General features: G+C 41.4%; 3 protein-coding genes and 1 long non-coding RNA gene across 6 annotated transcripts; 2 read left to right on the forward strand and 2 right to left on the reverse strand.

The window, feature by feature from the left end:
- Window positions 1-1,395: 1,395 nt before the first annotated feature.
- Window positions 1,396-5,562, reverse strand: LOC134189331 (homeobox protein SMOX-3-like). 3 transcript variants are annotated; one of them, XM_062657563.1, is made up of 4 exons: window positions 5,466-5,562; window positions 3,330-3,632; window positions 2,687-2,991; window positions 1,396-2,324 (listed from the first exon to the last, which is right to left on the reverse strand). In XM_062657563.1, the coding sequence occupies exons 2-4, from the start codon at window positions 3,595-3,597 to the stop codon at window positions 1,686-1,688; spliced, it is 1,212 nt and encodes a 403-aa protein (XP_062513547.1). In that variant the 5' UTR covers window positions 3,598-3,632; window positions 5,466-5,562; the 3' UTR covers window positions 1,396-1,685. The 3 variants fall into 3 exon arrangements, with proteins under 3 accessions (XP_062513547.1, XP_062513546.1, XP_062513545.1); XM_062657562.1 differs by lacking the exon at window positions 5,466-5,562 and adding an exon at window positions 3,686-3,823; XM_062657561.1 differs by lacking the exon at window positions 5,466-5,562 and having other exon boundaries at window positions 3,330-3,822.
- On the forward strand, window positions 3,882-5,437 carry LOC134189334 (translation initiation factor IF-3-like). Its single transcript, XM_062657565.1, has one exon. It carries the CDS (start codon window positions 4,545-4,547, stop codon window positions 5,337-5,339), a length of 795 nt encoding a protein of 264 aa, XP_062513549.1. The 5' UTR covers window positions 3,882-4,544; the 3' UTR covers window positions 5,340-5,437.
- On the reverse strand, window positions 5,490-16,938 carry LOC134189332 (transcription factor IIIA-like). The gene is made up of 11 exons (XM_062657564.1): window positions 16,867-16,938; window positions 16,708-16,808; window positions 14,040-14,130; window positions 9,620-9,714; window positions 8,767-8,843; window positions 8,487-8,570; window positions 8,386-8,432; window positions 8,244-8,327; window positions 6,367-6,462; window positions 6,254-6,310; window positions 5,490-5,623 (listed from the first exon to the last, which is right to left on the reverse strand). Exons 1-11 carry the CDS (start codon window positions 16,909-16,911, stop codon window positions 5,522-5,524), a joined length of 879 nt encoding a protein of 292 aa, XP_062513548.1. The 5' UTR covers window positions 16,912-16,938; the 3' UTR covers window positions 5,490-5,521.
- Window positions 6,511-8,491, forward strand: LOC134189335 (uncharacterized). Its single transcript, XR_009971487.1, has 3 exons — window positions 6,511-6,677; window positions 8,196-8,303; window positions 8,407-8,491. It is a non-coding gene; the product is annotated as an uncharacterized LOC134189335 (long non-coding RNA).
- Window positions 16,939-17,228: the final 290 nt, after the last annotated feature.

Here is a 17,228-nt window from a genome sequence, read left to right on the forward strand (position 1 = left end):
ATGACAGTTATTGTTATAAATTAACCAAGCAGTACACTTCGATTAGTAATTAGATTACAGTTGTAGTTTTTGTTGCTGCTTTCCTTCTTGTTATTCTCCTACGTGTAAACGCTGTTTTGTTATCCCACTCCTGACACCATGTATCGTGTGGATCAAAGGTGTTGGAACTGATATCACTTGCCGCCAAGTCTGAGTCTCATGCACAGCGCACGCTTTCCTCGAGCTCATATTTTCGTATCGAGGCTAGGTAGACATCATTGTATTATTTTTGTTATTTTCGTAATTAATTATTACCTGAAACGTTAGGGGTACTGCAACGCAGGCCGGTCACGTGACGTACGACCGACCGACTGGACAACTTACTCCGTCTCCTGTGTAACACGTGACCAAATAAATAATAAAACTTACTTTTATTACTCGTTGTTATTGTTATTATTAATATTATTATTATTGTTATTGTATATCCTTTTTTATTTGATATATTATGTGAGTTCCAACAACCTATAAAAATCTGAAAGACTCTACTATGTAGTAGTTTTAGCTTGCTGGTCAATAGCCATTTATTTTGCAAGAGTTTTCAATTCATTGTGTGTCCATGATCTACACGCTATTAGAGTATATGATCAACATTTCAGCTAAATAGATGTCTAGATAGCTGCTCGAGCACTAACTGCTTCGTAGTCTATTTTAGAATTATTAATTAATTAATCATGGCATGGGCATCATGGGATAGGCATAGACATGTAGTCCAGTTGATGAGGCTTCATGTTCTCTATGTATGTAGCAGGTCAGCTGTTTCCTCGAAACAATTTTTTGCGTACACGTACGCACCCTCAAATCCTCCTCTACTGACGTAGGGAAGAATTCGTGTTGTGTTCGGTGTCACGTTTGCGGTCGAAGCTGTGGTGAGTCAGTCACGAGCACAGTAGGCGTACGAAATCTTTCATATTACTTCCGGGTACGATGATGTCGCTTGTTTCTGACGTTCAAAGGTAGAATGAGTCACGTCGATGGAATATGTTGAGAAGACTTGTTGTGGACAAGCCTATAAGGTGGATAACCGCGAAGTAATAAGCAAGAGAGGCAAGAAATTGGAGATGGCACCGCCACTAATGTGTTGTTATGCTCGATGATGGCTGCAGTTTATGGAGGTCAATTTCCCAATAAGCAGAACAATCAGAACAACCTTCAATTGATCGCTATCCATTAGCTTGACCGAACGAAGTGGGTACGAGTGATATATTGAGTTTACTCTTTTCTCTAAGCAAGCGATCAAATCAAAATGGGCAGGCAATAGGAGTGACTTAGCTCGAGGCTTCATCTGGTAGTGCTTGCTCTCTTGAGATAATTGAATAGTACACTACAAGATGTACATGTAGTATTATTACAATAGACTATGTTTAACGCTCTCTATTGTTTTCATTTGTACATATATTCTTTTCACATTCATAAGTAACTTCTCTGATAAAGCGGAATTTCTGTGAATGTCCATATAACGGTTCCCTACGCTAATGATCATTGCGTTACTAAGAGAAGTGCAGAAATTAATTTGTAAATTAAAATTTAAAACTTGAATTACGTGCCTCGTTCATTATAGTCACATGGTAACGAGTCTTTAGAGCAAGAAAATAATAACCAAGCGTCTGGTGATGCTCATATTTCAGACTTGTCATATAGTTGATCAACTACTTGTAGTGTGGCATCAGACTTCTCGCAGCTGCCTGTTCACAAGCGTTCGAACGCAGGGTAGCTAGGGTAGAGTCACTTAGTGGATTACCGTAGATGGGAGGATTGTGTGATGCAATGATACCAGCCTGAGACTCATACATTTGTCCTGGAATGAGAGGTCGAAGTTGTGCAGGATGGTTGAGAGGTGGAGACATCTGTTGCTGCATCATCATCCCTGGCAAAAGCATCTTGGGGGGATACGTCGTCTGGTGGTGACTCATAACGGGAGAAGATGGTCCTTGGATGATGCTCGACGGGTTGGATGGTATAGGACTGTTGTAAGAAGTAATGGTAGACCATGTACTGGGAATGGGTACAGAGACAGGAGGAGAAGGGCTCGCTATGGCTGGCTGTGGCGACTGAGGCACACCAGACGCTGTAGACCGAGCAGCTGGCGGCGGTACTGAAGTAGGTGAAGTGTGTTGTGGAGCGATCACAGGAGAAGTTGGTCTAGACGAACTCTTCGTCGATGATGCATTATCCTGCTGCTGCTGATCCTGCCCTTCTTGTTGTGTTGACTGATTTGTCTGTCTTGCTGCCTCTTGAATTGCCTTCTCTTTCTTCCTCCATTTTGCACGTCGGTTTTGAAACCAAACCTACGTGCCATAGATGCATTAGCATTTACCAGAATTACACATGCACAGTACACGTTGTGTGTGCAGTAAGTATGCATAAGCAGAAGACAGACTGAAAATAGCCAGGCAGGAGACGCAATCACTGAGAATCTAGAGAAGCCGTCCATCCGTAATCACCGGACTAGACCTCTCTATTCTAATAAGCACAAAGGATCATGTTAAAAATGACCAGCTTTCCGTCACTGCTCGACTCGGGTAGCTGGAAAGTTGTAGCTAATTTTACTCCTAGTTATACTTAACGGGTAATCGGTGATCGCCACGTTTAAAGTGCAATCAACATGTTCCTCACAGATCATGTCATGCGCTGGTAAACACTTTCTCACCTGCACTCTCGCTTCTGTCAAGTTGATTCGAAGTGCGAGCTCTTCTCTCATAAAAACGTCCGGATAGTGAGTCTTCTGGAAGGCTCTCTCCAACTCTTCCAGTTGCATGCTCGTAAACGTCGTTCTGTAGCGGCGTTGTTTCTTCTTGCCGGTCGGCATAACACTTGGGTCCTGAGGGTAGTGAGACGGCTGATTGAGATGGCGGTTGGGAGTGTGACTCAAAGCGCCGCTGACCGGGAAAGGGTGGTGGATTCCCATAGAGATATGACCGGGTGCCGGGCTAGACATCATGGGTGGAGGTTGTTCTGGAGATGAAATTGAGAGAAAGACAATGTAAGACAAGAAAGAGAGACAAGAGAAAGAAAAAGTAACTCCGCATCAAAACAATAACCATGCAACCAAAAATGCATGCTGCTAGACAGGAAATGGCGCCTTCAGTGCCGAAAGCATAACGTTTACCGCTCCTTTCTATAGCAAGCACGAGGCATACTTGAAGAAAAGAGCGTAGGGTTGTACTAGCAATCTAATTGCACACATTTAGCATACATTTGTAGGTAACTGTACATCTCTCTCGCAAATCTAAAGTGCTATAAACACATTTTCCGTTTACAAAGCTTCTTGCAACGGTCCGTCAGTAACTCACCATGATTCCGACGAAATGCCATCGACGACATGCGGCTTTGAAACTGCGGAGAGTGAGGATGCATCATCGACTGTAGAGGATCCATCATTTCGGCAGCAGGTGTCGGTGTGGCAAACTCGTAGTAGCCGTTGAAATGGTAACCGTCGTATGGCAGCTGGCCGACAGAAGGTGTGCTGTGTATTGATGTAGGAGCTCTGGTAATTGAGTGTTTCTCTGCTAGTAGGTTGCTGCTAAACTGCAGGCCGGGATTGTGTACAGCTGTGTTCATCGATGGCCGTCCGAGCTCGATTTGAGGAAGAGACACTGAAACAAGTGAGTCCATGCAATTGACTAGTCAGAATGACACAAGTACCCACTTCCTTGCTATTTTTATCAGACACCGTACGGGTTACAGACAAGATGTCCGGAAAGACGCGTTCCTGTCGCTTTGGGACGACCACTGACGAGCCTACCGCCGAACAGAATTTTTGTGCTTCAGCGACTGCAGCGTATTGCCTCGTGCATCCCCCGTCGGCTCGTCAGCGAACCATCGCTTTCTAATCAAATTGTAGGCCGCATATTAGCAGCTCCACAAGCGCAAGACTGAGCGGATTAGAGCCACCTCTCTTCGGCAACCGACACTACCTTAATTCAATAAAGCTAGCATTGGCTAACGGCCGGACAGTGGGATTTGTGGGTAATTAGTAACGAGGGCCATCCAAGTCAGAAGCTCACAAAGTGCCTCACTCAAAGCCACCGTTCGCCCATCAATTATAGAAAGCTGAATACTGCAAGGCTAGTGACCTAGAAGTTGCACTTCCTACGTGGTCGAAAACCACAGAATATCAAGCAGTACGGCGACTCGCCTTAGCAAATGTGCATGTCACCGCACGTGCCAACTGTCTGACCTAGCGGAAGTTGGCATGTAAAACAGCTTTCTACCAGATGAGCGTCACCTCAAAGTCATAAGACGACAAATCTACTTGATTCGCAAAACAAAACACGTTTACGAAAACCCACGCACAACTATTAGTCTTCGATGCCCTAGAAAGTAAGATGAAACAAACCCACGTGTCACACCGCGTGGAATCTAAAGGCGGGCGTGAACAAAACGCATGCGCATTTGCTTTCGATTTGACGAATGGCTAGGAGTCTCACGGTGAGATCGCTTGATGAATAGACGGAAGTATTGAGAAACAATCCGTATCCGCATTCATTGCAACGTGAAGGAAAATCATGCTTTTTTGTAAGAGGCCCCTATGGGGACATCTAAGTGTCATCAACTTACTTCAGTCTCAATTCGTACGCTGCACTACAGCACAACACGTTGAACGACTATACGTAACTAAGAAATACTCCAGTTGTCGGACACGATTATTTACGTGGAGAAACGTGCTGGCAGATGCTGCTCGTCAACGGCAACGCCCACTGGCAACCAACGCATCCACTAGTCTTCTGCGTGATGAGAAAATTCGAGCAGCCAGAGTCGTACTAATCGATGAGGAAGGTAAAACGGTCGGAGAAATGAAGAGGGAGGATGCGCTCAATCTCGCTCATTCGCGGGCATTGCATGTGGTACAGATGACAACAAGAGACAACACATTGCCTGTCTGTCGATTAATGTCTAAGGCAAAGATTTGGGAACGAGACAAAAAAGCAAAGAAAAGTGAGCGTAAGAACCATGCAGGTTCAGAAACAAAGGAACTAAAAATGTCATCAAAAATTAGCGATCATGACCTGGCAGTCAAACTAAAGCAGATTGTGAGGTTTCTGGAAGAGAAGCGTTCTGTTTTAGTGACGATTTACACAACTAAAAGAATCCACAATAACCGTGCTGCTAGTGAAGAAAGAATGAGCGTCATGGAAAAAATAACAGAAAGAATTGAAGGGAAAGGATTAGTAGACGAAAACATAAAGTTGAATGCTCAAGGAGGAAGAGCCCTCATATTTAGACTAAAAGCAAGTGTTTCTCACAAACAAAGGACAGATTCTAATCACGTTGCGAACTCCAATGAAGCACCAAAGAACTAAGAATCAATGATTATTGTGTCAGAAAGTGTCATATATAGCTAGAGCTATTCTATTGGTGTAATATATTTTTGAAACACTCTTTTATTCCTTTAACGCAACTTCATTTGTTTTATTCCATCACCGTACCTTACTCTTTCTTGCTCCTGCTAACAAGTGAGGACGATCCTGATCGATGTTCACTGTCAGTCTTGTACTTCAACTTCACCACTGCAATGAAGCCGCTTGGCAACGTATCCACTTAGTTTAGAAGACAATGATTGAGCAGGCCGTTTACGAGCCGTTTTCTGCAGATAGAAATTAGAACAAGCGACGTCAGTAACTAATCCAACACGCCGCCCTCGCTATCTGCCTGTATATCTGTTTACAGCAGGTTATGTATCATACACAAATATGCACGCTCTTCAGTTTTATGGTATCCGCTGCCACCGGGGCACCAACGTAACGAAATTAGAGAGGAAAGCAAGATGGTAAAACAGACAGACAGGCAGACTAGTTTCCCGAAATGTCCGACGTCTGTGACATAGTTGCACGAGCAATGCGTTGCCAACGTGCACACAGACAACACCAAAGACTCGATGCTTGAGACTACCAGAGCGCAGCACAAATTTTCATCATTCCTTGAGTTCCAACGTCAACACAAATGGTGACAGACACAAGATTGTTATAAAACTGAACAGCTGATTAGAAGAGAAGCCCAGAGATGAAAGTATGTTCATCTACAAGGTGCTCCAGAAGCCAATCTTACAGAAAGAGACAGAAACAGATATTGGAGAGAAGAGACTGCTTACTATAATTGTTAACTGTTGTGTGATAGTAAACCATTTGATTCTTTTTCAGAAATGAAAAGGAATTCAAGCTTCGTGTACATATATTGACAGCTACAGTCTAGACTCTTGTTTATAACCAAAGCTCACCTGACTGATTGAATTGTGTTCTGTGTGAATTCTCTGTATATGATGATCAAGAGATTTCTAACACACAAACAAATTCAATCCTTTCTTCAATACTAACACGTTCAGCAGCTGACTTTGTAAGGAAATGATCGATTACAGTCACTGTGGTGACAGATGAAAGGCTTGGCGCCTTCGTGGAATGACTGGATATGAACTTTCAAATTTGATTGCTACACAGAAACTTCATTCATTATTTGAATAGAATCAACAAGTTCTTCCTAAGTTGCAGTTTCTCTGTTGACATGTAGAGCATTGAAAATCAGATGATAATCATGCACTATCTCTGGCGTAAAAATTAACATAAATGTGTTATTATTGTTAACAGGTTTTGCCTTGAAAGCAAGCAAGCAGGGACCACTCTAGCAACACCCTTGCAATCATGCAGGTAAGTGATTGTGTCACATCAAAAACTTGAAATGAAATGCAACTATCAACATGCACTAACGGTGTGTTTGAGTAGCTGTGTCTTCTGCCCATCCAGCAGAGCAGTAGAGCTACTTACTATAATATTGTTTGTATTACCCACATTAAAATGAGGAATAATACATCTTGTACATGTAGTAAGTAGCTCTACTGCTCTATACTGCAACAAACCCTACGTGATAAGAAATTGTATCCTAGACCTAGCAGTTGCTTTCATTTGCCTATGAGTTGATCTCAAAGAGACATCTGAAACAACCGATTGTAATAGACTTCTTACAAAAGTTAACAAAATATAAAATGTGTTTGTTGGTTACTTCTAATCTTCATTTCTTTCAAACTAAGACTGAACAAGAAGGTTCTACGTTTCTATTACTTTGAAAGTAAATTTTGCAATTTGAGAGTCGTTTCTATCGCCCAAGTTGAGAGGAAAGTGGGTTGAACTCCTCTTTCTAGCATCAACCATTAGTCCATTGGGCTAATGGACAAATATGTCCAACTTGATACACCATCAGTATTTCTAAAACTTTATTCATGGTAAATCCCAAATACTTCCAGCACCTAAATCTTAGATTTTGCCAACAATTTGACCATAAAATTAGTTGTCGTTTCTGTAACTTTGTAGTTGACCAGTCACTAGAAGGCAATCTTGCTAGGATGTACTTGCAACACATTGCTCACAGCGTTCACACAAAGCCAGTCATCACAAAACTCAGCTGGAGAGCAGTTTTAGTATTCAACTGTAAACAACGAATTCTACGCAACGAATTATGCACAACAGCTAGAACCACAACATAATGTTTTGTGTACAGCCTGAGGCTTCAAGTCTATGACAAGAAAGAATACAGAAAGAACTTGACAGGAAACTGCATGTTCTAAATAAGAATAGCATTTCTGTCTGCTAATACTCGTCATGCATCACTGTTCACCAGATTGTGCTTTTGATAAAATTACTGCAATTAAGCATTACAACCACTTCCTTCTGAGAACTGCAGGAACTCCCTTTATAACGTGTATAAATGCTTGAGCAGGCTGATATACATTTTCTTGCAAGGAAAAGTCACACAATGTGACAGCAACCAAATGGAAACGTGTAGTTGTTTGTCGGTATCTTGCCCCGTTGTCAATTTTCTATTTTGTCTGTTGTTTCTTGGCCATGTTTAGTTCAGTCTGTTGCTTGTCTACTTGAGTTTCTGTCTCGCTGTCTGTCTATTACTACAGACACTTAACTTAATTCAATCATTGAACTACAGTATATCACTGCCAAGTAGGTAAAGTCCAAAGTCTAGCAATGTCGGTGGTGTGTGTGTGTGTGTGTGTGTGTGTGTGTGTGTGTGTGTGTGTGTGTGTGTGTGTGCGCGCGTGTGTGTGTGTGTGTGTGTGTGTGTGTGTGTGTGTGTGTGTGTGTGTGTGTGTGTGTGTGTGTACGTGTGCCATTTCTCTGTGTACTCAATTACTCACGTCACCCATTTTTCATACACAGATACACCATCAGATGATATAAAACATGTACTAGCAACATGTCACTAACTCGAGAGAATGTCCTTGAGCAGCCATCATGTGTGCAACAAAATGCTTCTCGCGTTGAACTGTGAGTTACACGATGATGACGTAACTAGACATATTGCGTAATACACTAACACCAATGCACGTCACCCCACAATACAACTTACACTGCTTTTGTTTCTGAACAGTCGATCACACGTAGAACATCTGTACTCTACAACACAATACTACGTTGATCAGTAACTACACTCAACTGCTCAGCGGCAACCTTTGGGATGACTTTTGCTGTGTTTACGCAATTCACTCCATTTGGTAAATGATTCGTTGCATCCCGCATAACAGCATGTATAGACTAAACAATAATGAGTTGATATAGCTTTCACTAAAATTTTAGTGTGTTGTGTGTGTGTGTGTGTGTGTGTGTGTGTGTGTGTGTGTGTGTGTGTGTGTGTGTGTGTGTGTGTGTGTGTGTGTGTGTGTGTGTGTGTGTGTGTGTGTGTCCCTGTGTGTAACACTGTGTGTGCTTGCATGTGCGAGTGTGCAAATACCTTTGCCATGCTTTTTTGCATGCTTCCTAAGTTGACTTGGCAACAGAAACGATTTATCACACTCACCAAATGTGCATCTAACAAAACAAACAAATTACTAACAGATAAGACAGGCAAGCAGCAATTTGTACAACAACGTAGATCAAGTGGTACACTACACACAGTCTCAACTAAAACATCATTTGTGCTAAAACATTTCAACTACAGTACTACTGGACAACTGTAGCTACATATTGGGTATTAGAATGACACTAATGTCTTCCAGTACTCCATCATCTCAACTGCAAGCGACATTAGTTAATAAGTTTGGTAACCACAAAAAAGACTAATGAACTAATGACATGCCAGTCTTATTGCAGTATACTCTTAAGCCCTGTCCACACTGGCAACTTGATTGCAATAAATCCAATCCACATCAGGAGGTTATCTAATCCACATCGGATTGCAATCGATTGAATTCAATTAGAAAGTGGGCATCTAACCCTCCTCACTCATCTCTGTTCTTGCTCACCTAACGTCGCTGTACACAAGCAAAGAACCCACATGTACACATTGGTCATCAGTCACGTGATACCGAAAAAGGAGGCAGAGATATATCACTTCTTATCTCGATCGGATTGCTAGTCTAGTGTGGACATGACTTTAGTCAAAGACCCACTTATTTGTTAAACACAAATCTGTACAATTTTGTGCAAATCTACAAAGATATATTAGCTACTTGTATTTAATCCTTTAATCCAATTAATAGATATGATGAGAAAGAAAGGAATATCCTGATACAGTATGAGAATCAGAGAACAATAAAGAAAAATACAAATATTATCGTAAACTTGATGTTTTATGCTACACATACTTGTATGGTTTGAGGGTAACATTTGGATGTTCCAATGCATGGACTTGTAGCCGAGAGTGCTTTCTGAACTTTTCATTACAACCGGGGTATTGACACTAGGAAAACGCATTTTACAGTGAAGACTACAGTTGTCAGAATGTCCTTGGCATAGATTGTGTGTGTGTGTGTGTGTGTGTGTGTGTGTGTGTGTGTGTGTGTGTGTGTGTGTGTGTGTGTGTGTGTGTGTGTGTGTGTGTGTGTGTCGGAGTATGGGGTATATTCCCAGGAACAGCACCATCTGCTACTGAGCATGTCCACAGATTGCGGATTGTGGAACAACCCTTAGATATAAGGGTTAGCTGTGAAATAAGCAGGCCTTGCCTGACGAATAAGCAGTCGCAGACAATCTGGTGGCAGTGTTATCAGAGAGTGATGGGATAACAGGTGGCAGTGTTATATCTATAAAATGTCACAGATTCTCTATGATGACACTGGGCATGGCGAGTGCAGCCGCCATAAATAGGCTGTTGCTCTAAAGTCTGATTTGCTTCATAGCAATTCAGTACAGCATCTGTAAGCAACTGTGGTCACTTTGGCTCTAAAGACCAGTTTACTAATTTGGGTTTTAGTTTTCTGGTCAGCTTACTGCGTCCATACATGTTGTTTGGCATGTTGTAGTCTTACACCTGTCAACATATAGCACGTACTGGAGGAGAGAGTGGAACCAGTTCTGCACATGCTCATTTCACTATAATCCATTCTATTGTGCAGGTTCTTTTATGGTGACTTGTTTTGTCTGTGTCTTTATCTATTATTTTCTTCAAGTCCAACGGCAATGGGCAAGTCGTGAAGGAGGCAGTTGTAGAATGGCAATGGAAGCCTTTAGCTATAACCCTGCACGTTGGCGGCTCAGGTGTGATGGCCGTTCTGTTGTTGAATTGGAGTAACAGCACAGTTCGCGTCCTACTTGAGCATCAGAGCAGCCCTATTCAGGGATAGCACTGCTCTCTCCAGCAGGAGAAGGGGAGAGAAAAGGATCCCTAAGAAAGCTTACTCCATGCAAACCTTGCTGGCTTACCGCGGTCAGTGGGCATTCAATTTTGCGGTCAAAAGAAAAGAAAAAATGAACGATTGAAGTTGACGATTGCAACATGGAATGTAAGAACATTACGAGATAACAAAAATAATGTCAATCTTGAGTGTCGATCTGCAGTTATCGCCAGAGAACTAAAACAGTGTAATATTGATATTGCAGCACTGAGTGAGACCCATCTTCCTGGTCAACAAAGTTGTGAAGAAGTTGGTGCTGGCTACAATTTCTTTCATCGGGTGTCCCCGTTAGTGAACTTCAACAGGCAGGTGTTGGTTTTGCAATAAATCCAGCATTGTATGTAAACTTGAGTTCCTACCTAAGGACATCAATTCTCGTCTAATGTTACTACGTCTAAATCTTCCTCATGAGCGATATGCCACCCTCATTAGTGCATATGCACCAACTCTACCAGCTTCAGGTGCCTTTAAGGAAGAGTTTTATGAAAAATTGACAAATGCTATTGACTCAGCGCCAAGAAGAGATAAACTTTTCCTTCTTGGAGATTTTAATGCTCGCGTTGGTCGGAACTATACATCATGGTGTAAAGTAATTGGTCCTCATGGTGCAGGAAGGGAACATTCCAATGAAACACTGCTTCTCAGTACTTGTGCTCAGTACAATCTAGTTATAACAAACACCATCTTTCAACAATCCAACAAATATAAAACAACATGGATGCATCCACGTTCACATCATTGGCATCTTCTGCACTACGTCATTGTGCGACAACGTGATCTACGTGATGTCAGACAAACTCGAGTGATGAGGAATTCTAGTAGTTGGTCAGATCATCGGCTTGTGAGGTGCATCACATCTCTTGTCATCAAGCCCAAGCAACATCGGCAATGCTTGATGCTTACTAAAAAGTTGTGTGTTAAACGACTGTTCGTCAAAGACATTAGATATCTGTTTCAAGATCAAATAGAGTATTCGTTGACTGGTATGACAGAATCATCTGACATTGACTGCTTTTGGACCAATTTGAAAACAAAGATCTTTCAATGTGCATCTGACATTTTAGGTCATACCAAACGCAAACATCAGAATTGGTTTGACATGAATAAACCTACAATTCAGCCTCTCCTTGACAGCATGAGGGAAGCACACCTTGGGTGGATCAGGGATAAATCTTTGACTGCTAAGAAAATAGCTTATACCAGCTTGCGTCAGAGTGTGCAAGCTAAATTACGTTCACTGAAAGAAAACTGGTGGATGAAGAAAGCCGAAGATCTACAAGCAGCAGCCAACGAACATGACATGAAGCAATTTCACTCTGGTTTAAAGTCAGTTCTTGATCCACAGTCTAGAAGTACAACACCTATTTCTCTCATGATGGCTCAACTCTGCTTACTAAACACGAGGACATTCTTCAGCGTTGAGCTGATCACTTCAATCTAGTACTAAATCGTCCTGTTGTTGATGATACAGTTTTAGATGACATTCTACAGCTGGCATGTGAAGATCATTAGCGGCATCTCCCCATGTAGATGAGGTTTCTGATGCAATTCAGCAAATGCCTCTGGAAAGGCATGTGGGTTGGATGGCCTTCCAGCTGAAATATTTAAACGTGGTGGTAGAATGTTGGTAGAAAAACTAACTCAACTCTACAGTCTTATTTGGCAACATGAAGCGGTTCCCAAAGACTTCAAAGATGCTACCATCCATTTATACAAACATAAGGGAGACCGCTCAATTTGTGACAATCATCGTGGCATTTCGCTTCTATCTACTGCCGGGAAAATCATGGCTCGAATAATTTGAATAGATTAAGCAAACATGTCTCTGACAATATATTGCCAGAGATTCAGTGTGGTTTTCGTTCAGGTCGGGGAGCTACCGACATGATCTTTACTGCTAGACAACTTCAAGAAAAATGTCGTGAACATCATAGAGACCTCTACATAGTTTCTGTAGATCTGACAAAAGCATTTGATTCTGTCAACAGAAATCTCTTATGGAGACTACTCGGTAAATAGGCTGTCTGTGCAATCTAGTCAATATCATAAGATCATTTCACGACAATATGTCAGCTAGCGTCATTGACTGTGGAGCTTCTTTCAAGTCCTTTGCAGTCACAAATGGTGTTAAACAAGGATGCGTTCTTGCACCTTTGTTATTTAACATCTTTTTCTCTGTCATGTTACACGTTGCCTTCAGGAATTGCGATAAAGGTGTTTACCTTCAAACACGCTCTAATGGGAACATTTTTAATCTTCGTCGCTTCAATGCAAAAACTAAAGTCAGTGACATTCTTATACGTGACCTGCTCTTTGCAGATGATTGTGAACTTGTCGTGCACACCATAGAGGATATTCAGATCATCATGGATTGTTTTTCAAACACTGCACAACGGTTTGGGCTCACTGTAAGTCTCAAGAAGTCTGAAGTCTTGTACCAACCAAAACCTGGGTCTTCTTACACACCTCCTGTTGTAAAAGTGTATGACACTCCTTTGACATCGGTTGACAAGTTTCCTTATTTAAGAAGTACTCTGTCTCAAAACACTGTTGTCGATGATGATATTTCAATGCGTTTGAGTAGAGCTGGTGCTGCCTTTGGCAACCTGACTAGACGCCTTTGAAATGAACACGGCATAACCACAGCCACTAAGGTCAAAGTTTACAAAGCAGTTGCGATCACCACTTTACTTTATGGTTGTGAGACTTGGACATTATATAGAAGACACATGAAACAGCTTGACCAATTTCACATGCGATGTCTTCGCAAAATTGGAAATATAAAATGGCAAGACAGAGACCCAATACCGAGGTTCTAAAGGAAAGCAACATGCCTGGAATTGAGGCTCTACTACTACAAGCTCAAATTCGATGGTGTGACCATCTTGTTCGAATGAAGGATGATAGAATCCCAAAGGCAGTGTTTTATGGTCAGCTGAAGGAAGGTTCTAGAACAGCAGGTGGTCAGAATTACACTTTAAAGACACATTGAAATCCAATTTGAAATCTTGTAATATTGATATATCCAACTGGGAAAGCTATGCGTCAGACAGATCTCTGTGGAGATCTTATTACAAAAAATTTCTAGATCATTTTGAAGACCAACGTTTGAAACACTCCAACAAAAAGGCAGGAACGAAAGACAATCTCTAAGAGTGAGAACTTCACATGCAATGTTTGTGGACGCTCCTGCACGGCACGCATTGGTCTTTGGAGACACAAGCAAAGCCATAAATGGGTTTGGTCGTGTCGACCACTCACTCCACCGTGTGTGTGTGTGTGTGTGTGTGTGTGTGTGTGTGTGTGTGTGTGTGTGTGTGTGTGTGTGGTGTGTGCATGCGTGTGTGTACGTGTTTGCTTGTTTGTTTGTTTGTTTGTGTGTGTTTGGTACCTCATATGGAGTCGGCTTGTCGTGTAGTTTTTCATGTCGTTTTGCGTTACCTCGAGTTGTAAAAGATGCCAAACAGCCATCAACACTGCACCTAATCAAGCAAACATCTAACACAGATTTCTAAGATGTACACACACACACACACACACACACACGCGCGTGCGCACACACACAAACACACACACACACACGCACACACACACACACACGCACACACACACACACACGCACACACACACACACACACACACACACACACACACACTGTCACAGACTGTCACACACACACACACACACACACACACACACACACACACACACACACACACACACACACTGTCACACACACCAGGATTTTAATCATTACAATTATCTATATTGCATTTGGCAGAGTGATCATATCAACTTGTCAATTATCTATATATTGCAAATTTCATGTAAAGTTTGGTTTTAACAGTTGACAGTGTTCTATCACATCTTCTATGTCAAGTGCAAGACAGACAGACAGACAGACAGACAGACAAACAGACACACACACACACACACACACACACACACACACACACACACACATACACACAACAACAACTTGTTGTCAAACTGTAAACAAGCTTGGATGTGTTGTCAAATGGCCATCACTGTTGCTGTCATCCAGAAACTTTCTAGCATCTTTTATTCTACAATTGATTGGATGTAAATCCGTCTCTAAAAATTATTGACTCATGGTTGCATTCCAGGATGGCTTATGAGCTGTCTATTTAGAGCTCAGTATTTGACCTATGGTCAACAATTACATGATAGTAAACAGCACCATAGGAGCAAAATTCAAACCTATTCATGTTACATGGGTGTGGCTTATAGTGCTCCATTGATATTAACATGTATCTTACAACTTGTTCTTACATCGTTTCAAAGCAGCGGACAAAGTAGCTAGGCAATGTACTTTCTCTGCATGTGCATTACAGTTTACTAGTAATATACTTTGAAAAAATATATTACTTATTTAATTACGTAACAGCAAGACCAGAAGTGGCAGTTTTTGTGACACAGACCAAAGTCAACTTCTTGAAAACCTGAGCAGCCATGGCTGCACAGACTGTGTGGCGCCCTACGGCCCTGGTAAAAATCAGTGAAGCAAGAACAACATGAAATGTGATTTGGGATTAAAGAATTATGATTCTTTCTAAGAAAGAAACTTGATTTATTGCACGCCAATCCATACCCAGTGATCAAGTTGGTGCGGGTGAAATCCATCACAGCAATGAAGATCAAATAGATGGAATGAAATAAAAGCTTTGCTGTACTAAATACTACAATACCATAGTGTGTCAGCAGTGTCTGCAATATTTTTATCTTGACATATTGATCGCATGTTTCTGCTAACCAAACGATTTGACACACTTAGACACAATAAAGTTTCTGACTTGCTTGACGAACATCTAAGACAATCAGTGTTTATTAACTTTCAGATAAAGCCGATTCCAGCAGCATTACTTCTGCCTAATCTAATACCACAGATGTTGATGCCTAATTAACTAGATGTGTCTGCTACCTATAGCTTTTGAGAAGGTCACATTGAGAAGACTTATTACTGTTGATAGTGTAAGAATCTTCTATAATCTGATGCATCCTAATACTCCAGTAAGATGTCTGTCCTAGCTGCTACTGACTTAATTAACTAGATCAATGACGTTATGTAGAAACAGTAAGAAACTTATAAAGTCACACAATTGAATTTCATGCCGATTGGTTTCCCAGTCCTTCACCATGGTTGCAAAAAACCAGTCAGAGTCATTCTGACAAGATCAACTTATCTCTTGAGACTTAAGGGTAAGGGTGGAATCGAATACTAGTTCCAGTTCTGGAACTGGAATACTAGTTCCAGTTCTGGCGAGTGGAACAAAAAGCACGTGCCAAAACACGTGGACCGCGTGCGAGGAGGAGGACTGGGTACGAGTCTAAATGCTTAGAACTGTCAGCAAGTTAAGCATGCACAATAGACTCCGACATCATGGCAAGCGTCAATAGAAAGTAGAGTGGCGTTTCTACTCTACTTGTGCACAGCACATAGTCTGTTTGAACACCAGCAGTGCTTTCGCTTTTGGTTTTTTGGAGCTGCTCACTAAGAAGGTCACTGCAATCAGTTCCAAATGTCGTTTCTTCTTGTGCTTGCCAAGCCAATGGTTGCCACAAGTGTTCAATAGAACCAACAAGAAGGTCCACAATGGCCTCAACATCTGTACTCACTATTTCAATTCAACAGTCTCCTGGAATTTTGCATTTAGGGCGTGACAGTTCCAACAATTCCTTCTCGCTAGGCAGAACTGCTAGAACTACCAATCAAACGCTATAGAACTTTGCTCCCCCGTCAATTCCAATTCTAGAACTAGTATTCAAATGCAGCGACACGACAGTTGTAAACTGAACTAAAACAAAGTATCCTGGACTCCAGTTGAACTAGATGCTATACGTTGTAGCTAAGAGATTGTTATATCAGATGTGTGTGTGTGTGTGTGTGTGTGTGTGTGTGTGTGTGTGTGTGTGTGTGTGTGTGTGTGCGTGCGTTGGTCTTTCTTGATCTTTCTTGAAACCTATATATATATATATATATATATATATATATATATATATATATATATATATATATATATATATATGTACAACTCACTGGAAAGTTTTGGTATGAGAATGAGAGACTTGGTGGCGTCTTAGATGATCAGCTCGTTTGAACGTTTTACTACATTCGGCAATTGCACACGCAAACGGCCTCTACACACACACACAAACAATTTGAATTTGAAATTTCTAAAGTTTACAAGCTTCTCACGTCTTCTCTAGTGTCGTTAGAACACGTAGCGACGTCCTCACACATCGCTGCTAGTAGTAATACCCGGATATACTGTTGCTTGCCCGTATGCCTTCTTGTTTACCCGTATGCAATCTTTGTTTACCCGTATGCGATGTTGTAATTAATCATACTATGATACATACAGTACTGTACTGAGAGAACTGGTGTATTTGAAAATCAAACTCTATCATACAAGATAAATAACTAAGCAAAGGTACTGTACGCAACATACGCAAAACAATTACACTTTAACTGAATTAACTACGTAAATCTAACTACTTCAAGATAGTCTACTCTCAGCCGAAGCCAAGAGTATGTCTTTGTTGATAGGTATTCTTGTT

Source organism: Corticium candelabrum, chromosome 14 (assembly GCF_963422355.1).
Source record: "Corticium candelabrum chromosome 14, ooCorCand1.1, whole genome shotgun sequence".
NCBI lineage: Eukaryota > Metazoa > Porifera > Homoscleromorpha > Homosclerophorida > Plakinidae > Corticium > Corticium candelabrum.